General features: G+C 33.5%; 1 protein-coding gene across 13 annotated transcripts in view; it reads left to right on the forward strand.

The window, feature by feature from the left end:
* MIA2 (MIA SH3 domain ER export factor 2) overlaps positions 1 to 18917 on the forward strand; it is an 84304-nt gene that overhangs the window by 34725 nt on the left and 30662 nt on the right. For 7 of the 13 annotated variants that reach the window (XM_074328173.1, XM_074328178.1, XM_074328182.1 and 4 more), the window contains 12 exons: positions 2052 to 2123; positions 4579 to 4689; positions 5333 to 5404; positions 5946 to 6050; positions 6551 to 6673; positions 8166 to 8271; positions 9521 to 9567; positions 10307 to 10397; positions 12439 to 12577; positions 16582 to 16683; positions 17788 to 17848; positions 18427 to 18462. In XM_074328173.1, coding sequence (XP_074184274.1) covers positions 2052 to 2123; positions 4579 to 4689; positions 5333 to 5404; positions 5946 to 6050; positions 6551 to 6673; positions 8166 to 8271; positions 9521 to 9567; positions 10307 to 10397; positions 12439 to 12577; positions 16582 to 16683; positions 17788 to 17848; positions 18427 to 18462 — 1065 coding nt within the window. Of the gene's footprint in view, positions 1 to 2051; positions 2124 to 3994; positions 4022 to 4578; positions 4690 to 5332; positions 5405 to 5945; positions 6051 to 6550; positions 6674 to 8165; positions 8272 to 9520; positions 9568 to 10306; positions 10398 to 12438; positions 12578 to 16581; positions 16684 to 17787; positions 17849 to 18426; positions 18463 to 18917 lie in introns of all 13 variants that reach the window. The other 6 variants (XM_019713645.2, XM_074328174.1, XM_074328177.1 and 3 more) reach the window with 1 other exon arrangement.

An 18917-nucleotide genomic window follows, 5' to 3' on the forward strand; every position in this document is an offset into this window, starting at 1 on the left:
TTTGAAGAACTACCAAATTGTTTTCCACAATGACTGTACCAGTTTACATTCCCACCAGCAGTTTGTGAGGATTCCAATTTCTCCATATCCTTCCTGACACTTGTTATTATCTATCTTTTTGATGATAGCCAATGTCTGACTGAGATCTGTGTCCTCTGAGACTATTTTTTTTTTTTAAATTGGGGAAGGGGAACAGAACTTTATTGGGGAACAGTGTGTCCTTCTAGGACTTCCAAGTCAAGTTGTTGTCCTTTCAATCTTAGTTGTGGAGGGCGCAGCTCAGCTTCTGTTATTAGTTGCAGGGGGCACAGCCCACCATCCCTTGCGGGAGTTGAACCGGCAACCTGTGGTTGAGAGCCCGCACTCCAACCAACTGAGCCATCTGGCCACCTGGGAGCTGAGCGACAGCTCATTGACTTCATTCTAGTTGCGGAGGGCGCAGCTCACTGGCCCATGTGGGAATCGAACACGCAGTCCCGTTGCCCAGAGCTCGTGCTCTAACCAACTGAGCCACTGTCCTCCCCGAATCTCTATTTCTTTTGCTCACTTTTTCCCGTGGCTCTCAGTTAAATCTTGTCTTCTTGAATACCAGGTTATTTTATGTTGAGTATCGGTGATAGTATAACAAAAACTGTGTAGATAATTTTGAAGCTGTGGGTGATATTATCTTTCTCCAGTGAGGATTTACTCTTGCTTCTCATAGGCAGTTGGGCTGGGGACATTTTAAATCTTCAATTACTTTCATCACTGATTAAGGTGTGTGCAAAGTTGACCTATTAAAAGGATTAGTCTGTTTCTGGTTTAGACTTGCTTATAAGGTAGCCACTGTGGATTGATACTAGTTTCTTATTGCTACTGTAACAAATTACCACAAACTTAGTAGCGTAAAGCAACACAAATTTACTCAGCTATAGTTTTGGAGATCAGAAGTCTAAAACCTCCAGTCTTATAGGCTAAAATTGAAGAGCAGGTCTGTTTCCTTGTGGAGGCTCCAGGAAAGAATCTGTTTTTTGCCTCTTCCACCTTCTGTAGGCTACCCACATTCCTTGGCTAATAGCTGCATCACTTCATTCTCTGCTTCCATCTTTGCATCATGTTCTCTCCTAACATTGATCCTCTGGCCTCCCTCTTATAAGGACTCTTGGGGTTATGTTGAGCCCCCCAAGATAACCCTGTATATTCTCCCCATCTCAAGATCCTTAACTTAATCACATCTGGAAATTTCGGGGGTTGGGGCAGAATTTGGAGAGGTCATTATTCATTCTGTCACATGGTCCCACCCTAAAACCTGAGCTCCATGGCTCATCCCACTCATCAGGTCCTAAACTTCAAATTTTGTCTTCTCAGCCCTCAATTCTACTAAAATCTCTGCTCAATTTCTTAGCCTATCGTTCTCTACTTTTAGGGATGGGGGGGTGGGTGAAGGAAATGTCAAATGCTGGACTTGCCTTTCTGAGGATTCCCATTTTTGTCACAAATTGTCACCATTTTGATAACTCTCTGAGGCCTTCAGACATATCCTGTTTTTTGGTATTTTTGTCCAGCTCTTTTTCTTGTTCTTAGCAGGAAGGTTGATCCAGAACAATCTGGTGTTTCCTTTAATTACTTTTTTTTTAAAGCATTGAAGTGAATTTTGCTAAGTCTGATAGCATTGTGTGTTTCATTGTCTTTATTTTACAATATCCTTGGTTCTCTTTATCTTTGAAACATTTTCTATTCCTTACTTGCCTTATTTGTTGTATGATTTGAATTAGAAGTGAAAATTTCTGATGGCATCTTAGTATAAATTTTTCTTTAATGGATAGGTAGACTTGCACAGCTCTCCTAATCTTAAGTGTGAAGTTCTTTCATGTGTTGCCCAAGCTACTGGGTTGTGATGTGTTAGCTGCCCGGGATTTGTTTGTTTTTAGTATTCATATTTGAAAAATTGAAAGTTAAGTAAATCCACGGAAATTTAATAGGAAGTAGATTCTGTCTGCTTCTTAAGACACCTATCCAGATAAAATTTGGAATAAAATTGGTAGAGATTTAACAGTGTTGCTTTTTTTCAGTATGAAGGCTTAGAGTCATCTTTAAAGGATTCCAGCTTTGAGAAGGAGTCAACAGAAGCACAAAGTTTGGAGGTAAAAACAAATAGTATAATTATAAAAGCTGGGGGAGGGTTCTTACTAAATAACATAAACTTTAAAAAAGTTACGTGTCTTCTCCAAATGATTTCAAAGGAAATGTGAAAGAGCATCTCTGCATGTTAAATGTAAAGAAAAAGTTAAATATAGGAAATAGTAAGTAGCATAAAATATTTTAAATATTTGAGCTCTTGCTGCTAACTTGTTTTGAGTGAGGCACGTTTAGTTCACTGAAATCTATATAGGAGCTTTTTATTCTTCATTCCTGGGAAATGTATTATTTTTTTGTGACCATTTTTTTCTTTACTTTTTTTTTTTTTTTTTTTTAGATTTTATTGGGGAAGGGGAACAGGACTTTATTGGGGAACGGTGTGTACTTCCAGGCCTTTTTTTCCAAGTCAAGTTGTTGTCCCTTCAATCTTAGTTGTGGAGGGTGCCGTTCAGCTTCATGTTGTTGTCCTTTCAGTCTTAGTTATGGAGGGAGCAGCTCAGCTCCAGGTCCGGTTGCCGTTGCTAGTTGCAGGGGGCACAGCCCACCATCCCTTGCGGGAGTCCAACTGGCAACCTTGTGGTTGAGAGCCCACTGGCCCATGTGGGAAACGAACCTGCAGCCTTCAGAGTTAGGAGCGTGGAGCTCTAACCGCCTGAACCACCGGGCTGGCCCTTTTTTTTTTTTGATTCACTTTCCTGTGGAAAGAAAAACAGGATTTTTTCCATAAATTTAGCAATTTAGCAATAAATCATGCATATTGTGGTAGTACTTGCCTTTATTTCATGCCCAGTATATTAGGAGCTGACTAGAATTAGACCAAAATTTATGTTATAAGCAGTAGTGTGCTGGTAAATATTTAACAATGGGCTCTCTGAAAGGCAGGAACCCTTATTTGTAGTATTTTGCTGAGGTCTGTGTGTAAGTACTCTGACTGTGACCAATTTCCAGCTGCCAGCATGTGACTGAGTGTAGAGTTTTGGAAGACATATGCATATATTTGACTAATAGTAAGGAAGGAAAGTATGATAATTTGTCGTTTAGCTAAGCTATGACAAGTTAGGATACTGGGAGTGCCTTACTATTTTGAGATGAAAGTGTTATAAAAAGCTTACTAATATTCAAGTAGGATACAGTGGACTCTGTACTTTTGGTGTACGTGTTCAGTCAGTCGAGCTTAGCAGTTCTCAATCACTGATGTCTAACCATCAGAAAGTCCCTATGTCATGATTCAGAATTTCCTAGTAGAGTGCAGAGTAAGTTATAAATTGAATTCCAAATGAAATAAATTTAATCTTTTATTCATTTGTTACCTATTAATATTCTCAAGAAATTATTATTATATTTGTTGTTGATCTTCTCTTTTAAATTGTTCTAGTGGTAATTTATTAGTTTGATTAAAAAAGAATTTTAAAAAACATTTGGCATGCTAACAGAAGAGCAAAAACTGGAATACATAGACATTTCCTCAAGCTTGGTGGAATTGTGGATAAAATAAAAGATCAGTTTTTATCAAGGCATTGAATTTACATAATCTAGCAATAAGATTAGTTGAATTTTACTTTAAAATGAACGTTTTCAGAAAATTTTCTCTAATTTGATTAATTTTTAAATACGTAGTGTTTATTTTCAAGATTTGTAAATATAATTGAATATAAACTAAAATACAATAAAAAATTTGATGGTTGAATCTGTGGATAAAATCAAAACAATATGGTAATTTGGATTCAAGTCAGAGAATTCATATAATTAAATAGTCAAATTTGGGGAAATACATATAAATAAGTTTTTTAACCAATATAGTATGTACTTGTTCTGCTTTTATTTTGGCCTACATTAAGTTCTTTGAATTTTTGGGTTTCTTTTTTTTTTTATCAAGTTTGTTGAAGGATCACAAATATGTGAGGTATGTTTATTATAGTATTTAATATCCAATTGGAATAATCTAATAACTAATCATTTTAAATTCAAAACATCACAGAAAATGTGTCTTAATTCAATGTGGAATATTATTATGAAACAATCTTGATTGGTTTTGGAATTTATTTTCCTTTAATTATATTAAATTGTATTTATTTCTCCTTTTCCCTTTGATAATGCTTTAGAGCAGAGGTTAGCAAACTAGACTCTGGACTTTCTACCTGTTTTTGTGAATAAAATTTTATTAGAGCATTTTTGTTAATTTACATATCGTCATCTTTGCTTTCTCATTACATAGGCATAGTTAAGTAGTTGGGACAGAGGCTGCATGGCCTGCAAGACTAAAATATTTACTCTCTGGCTCTTTGTAGAAAAAGTTTGCTGACCGCTGTTAGAATTGCCATTATTTCAATGTTATAAAAATAAACAAATACATAAACTAAACTTATTTAACTTCCAGCCTATGTGTTTGATTATACTCACCTGATTTACCCTAACCAAAAATTCCTATGTCTGTCTTAAAAAGTTGGCTTCTTTTTTTAGGAAATCTGTGAAAAGCTGAACTTGTCCAAATCTGAACTTGAGGATGAAATTCTCTTTCTAGAAAAACAGTTCACAGAGGAGAAGTCTAAACATTCTGAGCAAGATGAATTGGTAAGGCTTTTATGTTTGAGGAGACTGTAGGAAAAATAAAGTTACTGAATTTTAAAAAATTAATATGATATTGGTTAAAGTATTACATACACTGTGAAAAATCAAAGACTACAGAAGGCTGTAAACAGGAGAGTAAAAATTTCCAGATCCTCTAGCTCTTTTTGTTCACTGGAGGTTACCATTATCATGTTAAGTTTCTTGCATATTCTTGTAGAAATCTTCTATATGCACTATGGAAGTAGCTCACATAAATAAGTTAAATAATCACGTATGTAATGGATTTTATTTTATCACTCAAAAGGTATATTGAAGAACATTAACTTTCTTTTATTTGTCATCCTATTTTAAAATCTGTCTTAAGGAAGATCTTGTGTGTGATTTTATTTAGTGAGAGATGATGTTAATGGACTTATCTGAAGCCTATAAAACTTAAATGTTATGAAATATTAAAGATGAGATAGATTACTATTATGTAACTTTCACATAAAATCCCTTTAAGCATATGGCTGAGAAGGTTTCTTAATTTGAGCCCTCAGCTTTTTGAGAAAAAGTGTTAGGTTAACGATATATGTAATACATGTGGCATCTTGGAAACTGAGGAGTTTGGTAAATACTTGTTTATTGATTGATACTGTATTTCCAGATGGTGGATATTTCAAAAAAGATACAGTCCTTAGAAGAGGAATCAAAATCCCTCAAATCACAAGTAGCTGAAGTAAGTTGAATTAGTTAATAGGTCTGTTGCTTTTGTTAGTCATTTTAGTTTTATTATTTTATGAGTAAAGAATAAGATATAAATTAGAATTTGCGATACAAGGGTCTTAGATATATACTTTTTATACAAGGTACCACAGGAAAGTCCATTTTTTTAATTGGACTTTCTATTGAGCTATTGCTATGTGCTGATCACTGTTGAAAGGTTCGTGGCACTTAACATTAGTAGACAAAATTCACAGAAAAGTTCTCATAAAGTTTAATTCTGGTAAGAGAGACAGATAATAAAAAGTTAACAAAACTTGCTACATAGTACATAGAAGGTAACAAGACGTTAAATCAAAGTCCAAGGTCTCATGGCAAGTTAGTGTCAAAGCCATGACTAGACCCTGAGTCTAGGCCAGCCTTTTTATGCTACACCATGCTGCCTCTCCTGTTAATATTGGCATGTTTTTTACTTTAATTCCATGTTGTAGGGAGTATGTGTAAAAAAGAGCTATTAAACTAATTGTTGTAAACTCGATATGTTTTATTTTACTTAGGCCAAAACAACCTTCAAAATATTTCAAATGAATGAAGAACGACTTAAAATAGCTATAAAAGATGCTTTGAGTGAAAACTCCCAACTTCAGGAAAGCCAGAAGCAGGTTTGTACTGTATAGGGACTCTTCAACTTGTGAGGATTGTAATTATAAATCATCTGGGCATACTCATGGCTGACCCTTGCTAGGAGCAAGAATAGGCTTTTCCTGGAGAGCACGAGAGCAGAATGGTCTCCGTTGTATTCTTCGGTGTCTCTCCTGGTAGGATAAATTTTCATATAAGTAAGGTATGCATGTTATATGGGATATAAGGAATGTTAAGAAATGACCAAATCTAACAAATACATGTCAGAAAACCTTTTATTTAATACAGGTTTATTATTGCTAATCAGTAGAAGGTTTAAGTATCTGTTATTTTACATTACCACTCTTTTGAAAGTTCTTTGAAAATAAGAGCCTGCTTTGCCTTCCCTTCTTCATTCCATCCCTTCCCGTCTTCTTCCCTTCTCAGCAACACATTATATTGTATAATATCTATTAATAATACATAAATACATATGGATAATATGAATTGCTTTGCTTTTCTTGTCGGGTTTGAATTTTAGCTTTTACAAGAAGCTGAAGAATGGAAAGAGAAAGTGAATGAACTTAATAAACAGAAAGTAACATTGGAAGACTCCAAAGTATATGCGAAACAAGTTCTATGCGATAAAGAAAATCAGATCAAGGTAAATGGTCCTGCTGATTACCGAGTGACTGAGTCAGCTAGAATTTTATACTTATTGTGAAATGTGAAAATTTTTGTTTTCCGAAGCTTTTATTTTGATCATTTATTTGGCCAAATTTGAGGATATGTACTTCTTTGGCATATTTTCCAATTTGTACCTTACAGATTTGTAGCATATATATCAACATTCCATCTATCCCTTTCCCCCCTCTCTGTATTTAAGCCTCAGTACTGAATGAAGAAAGGAAAAGAATAATGGATTTTACCTTTGTCTTTAAACTGTCATCTGTTTCTGTTGATAAGAAGAGGTTGGAAAGAATTTTAGAAATTGGACAGATGGAATTATGTGTATTGATTGAATATCTTTAATACTGAAATTAGCTGGTATATGTACTTTCACAGAGATGAATACTTAAAAAAACTGTGATTGAAACTTTAATAGGAATAAAATAATTGATACTACTGTTAGGATTTGTTGATTCTTTCCTATTCCTTGCTCCCCCTCCTAGCCCTTTTTCCTGCCTGCTCTTTTAAATCTTACATTTTCAAGCTGCAAACAGATACTCAGGTATCAGTATCAAGTAATAAGATGTAAAACTAACTTTCTGTAATCTATACAACAAAGTGGACATTACCATCATGAAAGCTACACATTCATGCTGTTTATGTTGCTACTAAGAATGTTTTCAAGATTTTGTCTTTAGGAATTGTATTCATAATTTGGCATATTATTTATTTTTTCCCCTATATTTACTAAAGGACTTGGGATTCTTCCTAAACAGAACAAGAATGAGATGCTAATCTCAAGCTCTACACAAAGCGATAGGCCATGTTATTTGTGCTTGGAACTCTCAAGAGGGAGCTGATCGAAGGGTGGAAATTATAGAGCAGAATGGGTTTTTAGGTGGGTCCCTCCACAAACATATATGGCACAATCATTTTATTATCTGTAGTGCTAGAAAATCCTTCTTTATTCAAGAAAAGTATTGTTGGAAAACCTCTTGTGCTCCAATTTAGATTCTTTTATCATTTCTTTTTCTTTATGTCAGCTGAACTTCTCAGCTAGTTGTTTACTTGAATAAATCGAATCCGTGAAATCTGATTTTTTCATATATCATGTACCTCACTTGCAGATTTGTTTGACTTCACACAGTTTATTCTCTTGTTAGTGGCCACTTTTATTTGTGGCATGTGAGAAATATCATATAAGAAAATGTTTGGTCACTTTATAGCAAATATGGGCCATTACCAAGAATTGTATTTGATTTAGGAATAACCGGTTTTAGTTTTTAACTTGAAGAATTGAATAGCCAATGAATGTTAAATTTTTCAGAGTATTTACGTATCTTGACACCAGATGGAGAATAAGAGTTCATGTACTGTTATTTTTGTGCATTGGTTTTTAAACTACAACTATACCTTCAGAAGTTGTAAATCATTAGCATGAGGTATTAATTACCGTCTTTTTTTTCCCCCTTTTGCTAAATGTCAAGACCCTGACTGAACGCTTGTTGAAGATGAAAGATTGGGCTGCTGTGCTTGGAGAAGACCTAACGGATGATAACTTGGACTTGGAAATGAAGAGTGATTCAGAAAATGGTGCGCACTTAGTTTTGAAATGATTTGCCTCTTGCTGAAAATGACAACTAGCTCTAGTATTTCCTTTGAGCTCCCCATGTTCACCCTGTTCTTTATGCACTGCTTTGGCGCATCTTGTCCACCTTTCTTTAGTACTCTGTCCCTTTCTCACCATTCCTTATAGTTAAGCTCCAGCTGGAATACAGCCTTTTCAGTAAATCTCTCTCCAACTCCTCAGACAGACTTACAGCCTCTTTCCTCTGTTCTTTTCATATGTTGTATATACCTTCATTATAGCTATTTTAACATTGCATCATAATCATTATAATGCCTCTTTTTACCTGTATTGTAAGATAATCCAATGGATGGGTGAGTAGTTTGAAAAAAAAGTGAGTGTTATAGAAATGAATACCTCAAGACACTTTTTTTTTTTTTTTTTTGCTTTATTTAGTTAGATGGTTCAGATGGTTACAGTGCTTTAACATTGGCCATCCCAAACTTTTACTGCTGTTCTTGGTTGCAGTGTGGAAACTGAGGAAAAAGTTAGGTTCACCATAGCTACTCACTGTATTCTCAAACCAATTCCTTTGACTTGAATTGTTTTTTTATTTTGACATATAATTATAGACTCACAGAAAAGACTTGCAAAAAGAGTACAGAGAAATCTTATGAATCTTACACCTAGTTTTCCCTAATGGTAGTCCTTTTGACTTTTGTGTTTTTTCTCTTTTCTCTACCTCCACCCCTGCATAATTAACAAATTTATTAAGGAGGAGAATGTATGATTTTTAAAAGTTTTCTTTGATGGTAACATTAATGTACTGGTGGAAAATTACATTTCCAAAGTAAACACATACAGTTCTGTTTGTACTTTCACTTCCACTTTTTTTGGAAGAAATAATTTTCTAATGAGAAAACTCATGTTTGTTTAATGTTAATTTGGAGTATAATTCCACTCATATTTTGTATGGTGAAGGATTCCAAGAATAGCCTGTCTGTGGACTGTATTTAGGTGAATACCAAATCCTTGTTATAACTGTGCTTGGAGTGATGAAGGACCTTGTTAAATGATACTCTTGTACCTCTGGTGCTTTTATTGTTTAACTTCTTGGGAGCAGATTCAAGGCCATTCTGCCTTATATCAAATTCATTACTGTAGTGAGGAGAGAATTGTAAGGCTCTAGTTGAGTGAATTAATAAAATCATTTGGATATCTATTGTGGCATTGCATTTACCCCCCAATTTATTATGTTTTTGTTTTTTACTATAGATAATCAACCACAAGGAGCTTTGAAGAAACTGATTCATGCTGCTAAGGTTTGCATTACTACATAAATATAAAAAAAAGAAGTAGAGCATGGATTAAACCTGTATGTCTTTAGTAACTATTTTAAAAGTCAATTTTATATTTACAGTATGAGAGATCAGAATTTTCAGAAGTGATCAGAATTATCTTCATTAATTTCTTTTCTTTTTTATAATTAGAAATTCATATTGTTAATTTTTAGAAATTATCATAACAAATTTTCAAGGTCTGAATTCATTTCTTTTGTATAAGGAATATATTAAAATGTTTACTCTATTTTCTCTCATACTTCCCTCTTTGAGCATTTTTCTTTCTCTGGTCTCAGTATTTTCCTCTCTCTATTGCCCCATATCCTATTTTGAGAGGTAAATACTAGGTTCCTTTTCTTCTGCTTTATCCCTTCTCTTTTCCACTCTAGTCCTGGTATCCTGATCTTTACTGATCTGTGAGAAGTCTTGGTAAGACTTGAAGATTACTTTAATCAAAACTTACGTGTTGAAAGTAAACAAAATGAAAATAGCCACTGTGTAAGCATCTGTCACTTATCTTCTCTATCTCTGATCTGGAATTTACAGCTGTTGAGGACTTTTATACTTTCTAAGATGGAAACTGCATTGTTAGTTTGTACATTTTAGACAATAATTTCATCAAGTTATAAAAGAGCTTCAAAAGGTTGGGATGGCATATTGAAATTTTTTTTTTTTGTATAACTGATTAACATTGCTTTTTACTTTCTTCCATTCTTTAAAGTTAAACGCTTCTTTAAAAACCCTAGAAGGAGAAAGAAACCAAATTTACACTCAATTATCTGAACTAGATAAAGCAAAGGAAGAACTTACAGGTAGGTAATGTACATACTTTTTAAGTTTTCCTAAATAAATACATCTTTTACAGAGAATGGCACCATGAATTGAATTAATTATGGGAAAATTTTATTGTGGTTTTTTTGTTTGTTTGTTTCTGTTTTTTTTGTTTCATATTTGGGAAAAAATCCTGAGTTTTTTATCGTTGTTAATAAAGCCTTATTAGTTTCCTCCATATTTATATGAAATTAAAATAATTAAGTCATTTTAAAAAATGTAAAACCATACTTACCTTTGAATTTCAGTGTTGTATGTGTGGTATGGTTTGAGATATTAAAGAGTAGCAAATTAAAACGTTTCAAGTTCTTTGTTAATTGCAAAACTAACCTTCAGTAATGATATTACTATATTTTACAGATTTTTTTACAGTATAGTTTTCTCTAATATACATGAATAGTATATTAGCACATGCAGGAGTGATATTAGACCTATTGAATGAAGTTCTTTTCATTGAAAACTTTTTTTTATTATATTTTTTCTTTTTTTCTTAATTTTTAAAAAATTTTCAATCACTGTTGGCATTCAGTATTATATTAGTTTCAGGTGTGCAATACAATGATTATAGATATTTATGTAACATACGAAGTGATCACCCCGATCAATCTAGTACCCATCTGACACTGTACATAGTTATTACAATATTATTGACTGCATTCCTTATGCTATACTTTACATCCCCATGACTATTTTGTATCTGTCAGTTTGTGTCTCTTAATCTCTTCCCCCCTTGACTCATCCCTCCCATCCCCCCTCCTGTCTGGCAACCATCAAAATGTTTTCTGTATCTCTGAGTTTGTTTTTGTTTTGTTTGTTTGTTTATTTTGGTTTTTAGATTCCACATATAAGTGAAATCATTTTGTATTTGCCTTTCTCTGTCTGACTTATTTCACTCATCATAATACCCTCTAGGTCCATCCATATTGTTGTGGATGGCAAGATTTCTTTTTTTATGGCTGAGTAATGTTCAAAAACATTTATATTTTGCTGATACAGTTGATAAAAGTAATAGCCCATTTTGTTAAAAAAAAAAAAGAATTTCACCATAACCACTTGCATAAAAAAAAATGTGGAAGGACGTAACTCACATGTCAGTAATGCTTATCTTTGAATATGACATGAATAGATTTCTCTGTTCTTTTTACTTGTCTATATTTTCAACAATTTCTACAATAAGTGAACTATATTTGTAATAAAACACTTTTGTAAAGCTTGAACCACCAAAGATACAGATTATTGAAAACAAGATTATAGTCTTATTCACATGAGATTGGTAGTTGGATTATCTTTGATTTTGAAAAGTAATATTAACTTAAAAATAAGGTTTTGCTATGTGTCATGCATAGTAAGTACTAAAAGCCATGGGAGAGTCCCAGGAGGAAAAGATGTGGCGCCTGCTTTCAAGGAAGCTATATTTTAGAATATTAACAGACTCTCAGCAAGGGATTATTTAATAAGTGCCAGAATACCAATTTGCTCACCAGTTATCCTGTCGATTAATAAAATTGCTTGGAAAATCTTTATTATTTTCTAAAGCTAGTATTTGGAGACTCTATGTCTGCCTGTACCCTCCTTTCAAATCTAACTCTTTTTTATTTTTTTTAATGGATCATGAAAGATATTTCTACAATTGGTCTTCTCTATTCTTAATACGAAGGTTTTCTTCTAAACTGTTTTTCTCATTGGTAATCATTTACATTGCTCTTTTAGGACACAAAGGATTTGAACAAAATAGTTACAATAGTAGTTCAAAGATAAAATGAAGATTGAAGCGTTGTTTTTTGTTTTTTTTCTCAATAGGGATGATCTAGTTTTAAGAGATAATACCCAACATTAGTATCCATTGACTATTCTTGGCACTGGCTTAAAACTTAAGTCAACAGATATCTATTTAAAAATACCTTACGGATTTTCTGTTGCTGTTGGAAAGAATTTAGTTTATTATTTTATTTTTAGTAATTTTTATCTGTATGAAATGTTAATATACAACTTAAAATATTTACTTCTAAAAAATTTCTCTAGAATATATTAATAATCTCCAGACTGAACAAGCATCTTTGCGGTCAGAAAATGAACAGTTTGAAAGTGAGAATCAAAAGCTTCAGCAGAAACTTAAAGTAATGACGGAACTGTATCAAGAAAATGAAATGACACTTCACAGGTAATAAAAATTATGTTGATAATTCTAGTGAATGGCAAGTAAAGTAGCTTAAAAATGTTGCATATTCAATTTATGTGATTATCCAAATTTCTCAGTTTATGATTGTATTATATTTCATCAGTTCTGTTTTTTAAGAAAGTTTTTTTTATCTTGAAACACTTTTTTTCAAGGAAGAATATGTAAATGATACTGGACTTTCAAGCTGTTTCACAAAATCCTCTTTAACTTCTTATAGTCAGCAATTATTGCTAATTAATCTTCATAATACTGTAGCCAGGTCAGGGAATCTGAATGGACATCCTAGTAATTAAACTCTATCCATTAGTTCCATCTCTGATATATATAAAACTGATTCCTTTCCCCTGTGTAAATTGCTCCTGCCGAACCATTCCTTGTCTCAGTAAATGGCAGTGTTGTTTGCTGAGTTGCTCAGGGCAGCTGATGAAGCCATCCTTGACTTTCCTCTTTTATATCTTCAAATTCTATCAGCTTTCCTGTATCTTGAAAACTGACTACTTTTCACCACTGCCTATATTATACTCTGATCCAAGCCATCGTAAGTTAGGACCTGGTTTATTGCAGTAGCATCATGAGTGGAGCATCTCTTTATACTCTTAGCTTCCTGCTCTGTTTTCAGCAGCATGGCCCTTCTAAAACATAAATAATGCATATTGTCCCTCTGTTGTTTGGAACCTCCAAGTGGTTTCATATCACACTCAGAATTTAAACCAAAGCTTTTGTAATGGCCTGCAAGACCCTACAAGATCTGGCCCCTGGCTACCTCTTTAATTTTAGCTTTTTAATTTTCTTTTTTCCTCACTATGTTACAGCCATACTGGCCTTCCTGATGACCTTTAGCATGCCAAGCCCATTTGGATTTTAGGGCCTTTCATATTTGCTCCTTCTGCCTAGAATGGTGTCCAGATTCAAATGTTTCCTCAAAGAATCCTTCCCTGGCTAGCCTAACTAAAATAATACCTGCCACTCTCTATCCTCTTAATCTTGCTTTATTTTTCTTTGTAGCCCCTTTTCTCCTCTGATGATCGTTTGATTGTATGTATGTATGTATGTATTATTTATATCTTTTCCACATTAAATGTAAACTCCATGAGAGAATTATTTTATTACCTTTTGCTTGAAGCTATGCCTGGCAGATGGTAGTTGTTCAATAAATATTTGTTGACTATACCTTTATATTTTGGAGTGAGAGACTGTGTGTGTGTATGCTGATGCTTGATTGCATAGGTGCACAGAAGACCCCTGAGATACCTACCTATTTGGAGACTGCAGATATTCAAATACCACTATAGCACATATTTTTCAATCATAAAAAGAAATAAAATGTAACAGACTTTCAAGCCCCTTTACAAACTTAATGAAAGATGCTATAGTTGATTCTCATTATTTGTAGATTCTGTACTTATGGAAATTTATTTGTAACTCCAAATTCAGTATTGTGGAACTTTAGTAGTCATTTGCAGACATGCACAGAATGGCGAAAAGTTTAAATTGCCCGATGAGCTTGAACCCAGTTGAGGTTGAAGAAGGTGACGCTCTGCCTTCTTGTCTGCTGTCATCCTCTAAACAAGTATCCTTTTCGTAGTATATTTAGTGCCGCATTTTAAAGCTTTTTGTTGGTGATTTAGCTGTTTAAAATTCACCCAAGTGTAGTGCCGAAGTGCTGTCTAGTGTTCCTAAATGTAAGAAGGCTATGGCACCGAAAGTTAGCTATTATTATTAAAAGAACCAGAAGTGGTAAGCAGGACTACTCCTGTGCCTCACAGAGCAAATACATGTGTCAGATTACCTTTGTTCAGGCCTTAGGTACAATGCTGTTACAGACCAGGAGTGCACTGTTAATGAATTAACAACATGCATTCAATAAGATGTCTGTAAACAGAAATCCATAAAACAGTTATATACTGATTGGGGGACGAAAATACTGTGACCAGTGCTCACAGGAATCTAATCCTGTACTTCTCTTAAAAGCATTTGCTAATTTAGGATTTGTGGTGACTTTTACAGAATATAATTAGTGGGAATAATGAGACTCTGTTGTATATATTTGGAAAGTGGTAGAGAATATGAACATTCCCTTGACATCAGGGGCCTGAGTGGTTAAGTTCTTCCATTGCCAAGCTGTATACTTCAATCATGCTTTGGATTCTATTAAAAATTTGAACACTTGCTATTCATTGTGGCCTTCTGGGCCACTTACAACTGCTTAGGATATAAAAGAGAAATGAACTTGACTAAATGATAGAACTATGAAGTAGCCTCATGGTTTTTATCACTAAACCTAGGAATGAGCTGTTCTTTTAGGTTAGGATGAAAAATAGTGTGCGAAAAATTTGGACATAAAAGAGACTTATTTGAAGTGAAAGAAAACTTTTGAGTGTATCTTTTGGACAAAAAAATATGTGATTGATTATAGAATTTTAATGAGTAGTGTTTAAAATTTTAAAGAAAAATTTCTGGAGGTACTTAAGGGTGGGAAGCTGACTAAAATCCTAGCTGTTTGTGTCGTGTTTACATTGTGATTTCATTCATTCATTTGAAATGCTTTGAATTCCCAAAGTATTACATATTCCATTCTTACATGTAAATTAAATTATTTACTACTCAAATTCAGTGAATTATGCCACTAGTTGTTCTTCAGAGTAGAATATAGAGAGTTGACAGTAGAGTAAAACGTTAAACTTCTTGCCTGCATACAGTGTGATTTAGATTCGGTCATTTTCTAGATGCTAAATGTTAACATTATTAGCGCTTTTCCACATTTAATATTGGAGAGAGGTGAAATAGTATAGAAGATTGATATGTGGCTTTAAGTATGTGAAGTAAGATGTGATTGGTTTTTTAGTCATATCATTGGGCTTCGTTTCACAGTGTAATTTTCATCATTATTAAGCCCACCCAAATTCAAGGGGGGGTGGTTCATAGACTTCACCTCTCAATGGGAGAGGTGTCAAAGAATTGCTGGCTATTTTTATCTACAGTCTGTAAAAACACTTCTCGTCCATCTCCAAGCCCATTATCCTTTTATGGTTTTCCTAAGGCAATGACTTACTTTCTTATAACACCCATGAAATACTTGATCTGAGAAGTGCTTTCTAAGCAATAGGTAATGTAGTATGTACAGTATACAACATTTACTGCTGCCCTGTAGAATTTCTTCAGTCTTCAGTTGTTTATCATGTTCCTCCCCAAAGTTCATGAAGAAGGGGAGACACCCACAGTTAGGACTCCAAATGTGTTTTCCTGTGATGTTTAAAAAGTATTTCTTGAGGGACCAGTGTTAGTAATGATATCATATGAAACAACATGGGGAATATAGTATAATGGAGTCACTTGCTAGCTCTATGTGTTAGTTTCTTTGTGCTGTGCTTTTTTTGGTTGTTTCGTAAATAGTACCGTTCTTGTAGAGTTGTTGTGGTAATTAAATAAGATAATACATGTAAAGGTCTAAGAACAGTTTCTGGCACATACTGATGGCACAATAAGTTAGCTATTGTTATTAAAAAAACTAGAAGTAGTAAGTAGGACTACTACTAACTTTGGGTTCGTTGTAAGTTTTTTTTTTTTTTTTGGTGAAGGGCCTGGCACACTAATCACTGTTTTAACAACTTAACAACCAACTTAAAAATGATTGAAAAACAGTTCATTAATTGGTGACTTCTTGTCTAATAAATGTAATATTTCTATATACAATAAGTCTTGATAAAATATTTTCATAATAGTTTTTATTAATGTTTACCTTTGATAATCTTATTTTTATGATAAATTCTTATAGGAAACTCTTGAAACTTTTATATTAGTAGTAGTTATTAGACAAGATGCATGCCAGGAATGTTTACACAGGTACTTTTTTCCTTGCATGTGATGTTTTTAGTGGTATTATGCAACTTGCTTTCTGGGAAGCACCAGTGGTGATGTAATGAAAGATCTATAATTAATTGTTTTATGACATATAGTAAAAGAAATAAAACATTTTTTGTTTTAAGGAAATTAACAGTAGAAGAAAATTACCGGTTAGAAAAAGAGGAGAAACTTTCCAAAGCAGATGAAAAGATCAGCCATGCAGCTGAAGAGCTGGAGACCTATAGGTATTAAATATATTTTACCCCTTTCTTTTTGAGGTTGGGATGGTATCCAAAAGCCCAATACCAGAAAAAATAATACAGCAGGCAAAAAACAACAACAACAAAAAACCCAACAATGAATTTTTGTTTTATTACTTTCATTTAGATGTCTTTCTATTATGAAGTTATGCAGAAAATATAAAAAGAAAAAATGTTTTTCTTTCAGTGTGTGAGATTTTAAGTCTTTCACATTAGTTGTATTTGAACATGAGCAATCCTGTCTTCTGTTAATCTCAAGAAAATTATGAGTAGCTATTGATTTTAAAATCTCTTCTCTTTGGTTCAAATGGGGAAGAATGTATACAATATGAATGAACTCAAGAAGTATGCCCCCCAAAAAGAAGAGTGAACCACAATTAAAGTTCTGAAAGTGTTTATAAGACTATAAGTCTATCAGTAGTATACTGAGTAGTTGTGATACTTCATTTTACATTAGGAAGAGTAGCTTGAGTTTTATCCAGGAGAAAGAATTATCTTGTTAATCTTATGAAAGTAACAAGTAACATTTTATTTCACACGTATTAATTTCCTAGAATTCTGTTAAGATTACAGACATCTGAATAAATCTTCCAAGGTCATACTTCTTAAAAATAAGGGGCGGCTGGTTAGATCAGTTGGTTAGAGCGCAGTGCTCATAACAACAAGGTCGCTGGTTTGATCCCCACATGGGCCACTGTGAGCTGCACCCTCCACCACTAGATTGAAACAACTACTTGACTTGGAGCTGATGGGTCCTGGAAAAACACACTTAAATAAATAAAAGTTAAAAAAAATAATAAAATAATAAAAAATAAAAATGAACCAATGTACCATATAAATCTTTGCATGACCTTTGGTTTAGGTAAACCCAGCTAGTATAACTTTTAAAGCTTAATTAATACTAAAACTGTATCAGGAAAAAAATAGACCTCTTAAAGGTGGTTAACATGTGGAGTTCTAGTGTGTTTTTTTTTTTTCCACGTGAAACAAAGCACTTTGGGTGCTTTAATTAGTATTTTCAGTAGAGACAGTGTGTTCTGTCATTTCTAAGTATATGTTAATAGTAGAATAATTATTTCTTTCCTGTAGAAAGCGAGCCAAAGATCTTGAAGAAGAATTGGAGAGAACCGTCCATTCTTATCAAGGGCAGGTATGTGTGTGTGTTTGTGTGTGTGTGTGTTTGTGTTTTTATGTGTGTGTAATTTAAAACAATTCTGACTTGTTTGAATTGATATCTCTATTTTGATGCAGGAGTATAGTTATTTGACTAGTTGTGTATCTATCTCTCTTGGGGTTTTGCATGTGGCGGAGGACATTTCTAGGGAATCAGAGATTCTGGGAAAAGAGATCTTGTTTGAAGTTGCCATGTCTTCTGCTGCTTTGAGAATGTGGATTGCATAGATAAATAACCTATCAGCATTGGGGTCGCATATTCAGTCAGGCTGGTTGTCTCTTAATTGGCAACTCATATTGTTGTTGTAGTTGATTATGGCATAAAATAGAAATTTACTACACAAAAATTTTAGTTGTCTTTACATTCAGTTTTGCTTTAAAAGTATAATAGAGTAGATCATGTGTATATGAAAATTTGCTATAAAATGTTACTGACTTCAGAGCCGATGCTTGAGGTATTTTTGAGTGTATAAGTTGTATACAAAATCATAGTTATAGATGTGCATGCTTATATATGAGAAATATAGTTACCAGTATTGTAATTTTCTTTTTCAGATTATGTCCCATGAGAAAAAAGCACATGATAATTGGGTAAGGATTAAATTCTCTTAAGCTCTTTTATCAAATTGTTCTTTTTCCTAATTTAAAAGAGCAAGGTAAAAGATACCTTTACACTGAAAATAAAGGTAGTATTTAAAAAAAATTATTTTCTTTTACTATGTTCTTTATGAACTAAATACTTTGTTACTAAATACTTTGCAGTTATTCATAAAATCTGATTTTTCTTCTCTGCTTTCAGCACATTGCATCTTTGCAAGGAGTTCGTACTCTCCCTAGGGGAGGTGGTGTAATGTTCATGGATTTATTGTTTCAGGGCACTGGATTACCACTAATTGCTGTGGACAAATCACTTAAAATTCTTGGGTCTGTTTACTCATCTGTAAAATAGTGGCATCGGACTAAGTGATACCTAAAGTCCTTTCAAGTTCTGAAAGTTCTAAAAAAATCTAAAAATTCTAGTATCCGATTCTCAGTATTGAATTACT

This window comes from Rhinolophus sinicus, linkage group LG03 (genome assembly GCF_036562045.2).
Source record: "Rhinolophus sinicus isolate RSC01 linkage group LG03, ASM3656204v1, whole genome shotgun sequence".
Classification (NCBI taxonomy): Eukaryota; Metazoa; Chordata; class Mammalia; order Chiroptera; family Rhinolophidae; genus Rhinolophus; species Rhinolophus sinicus.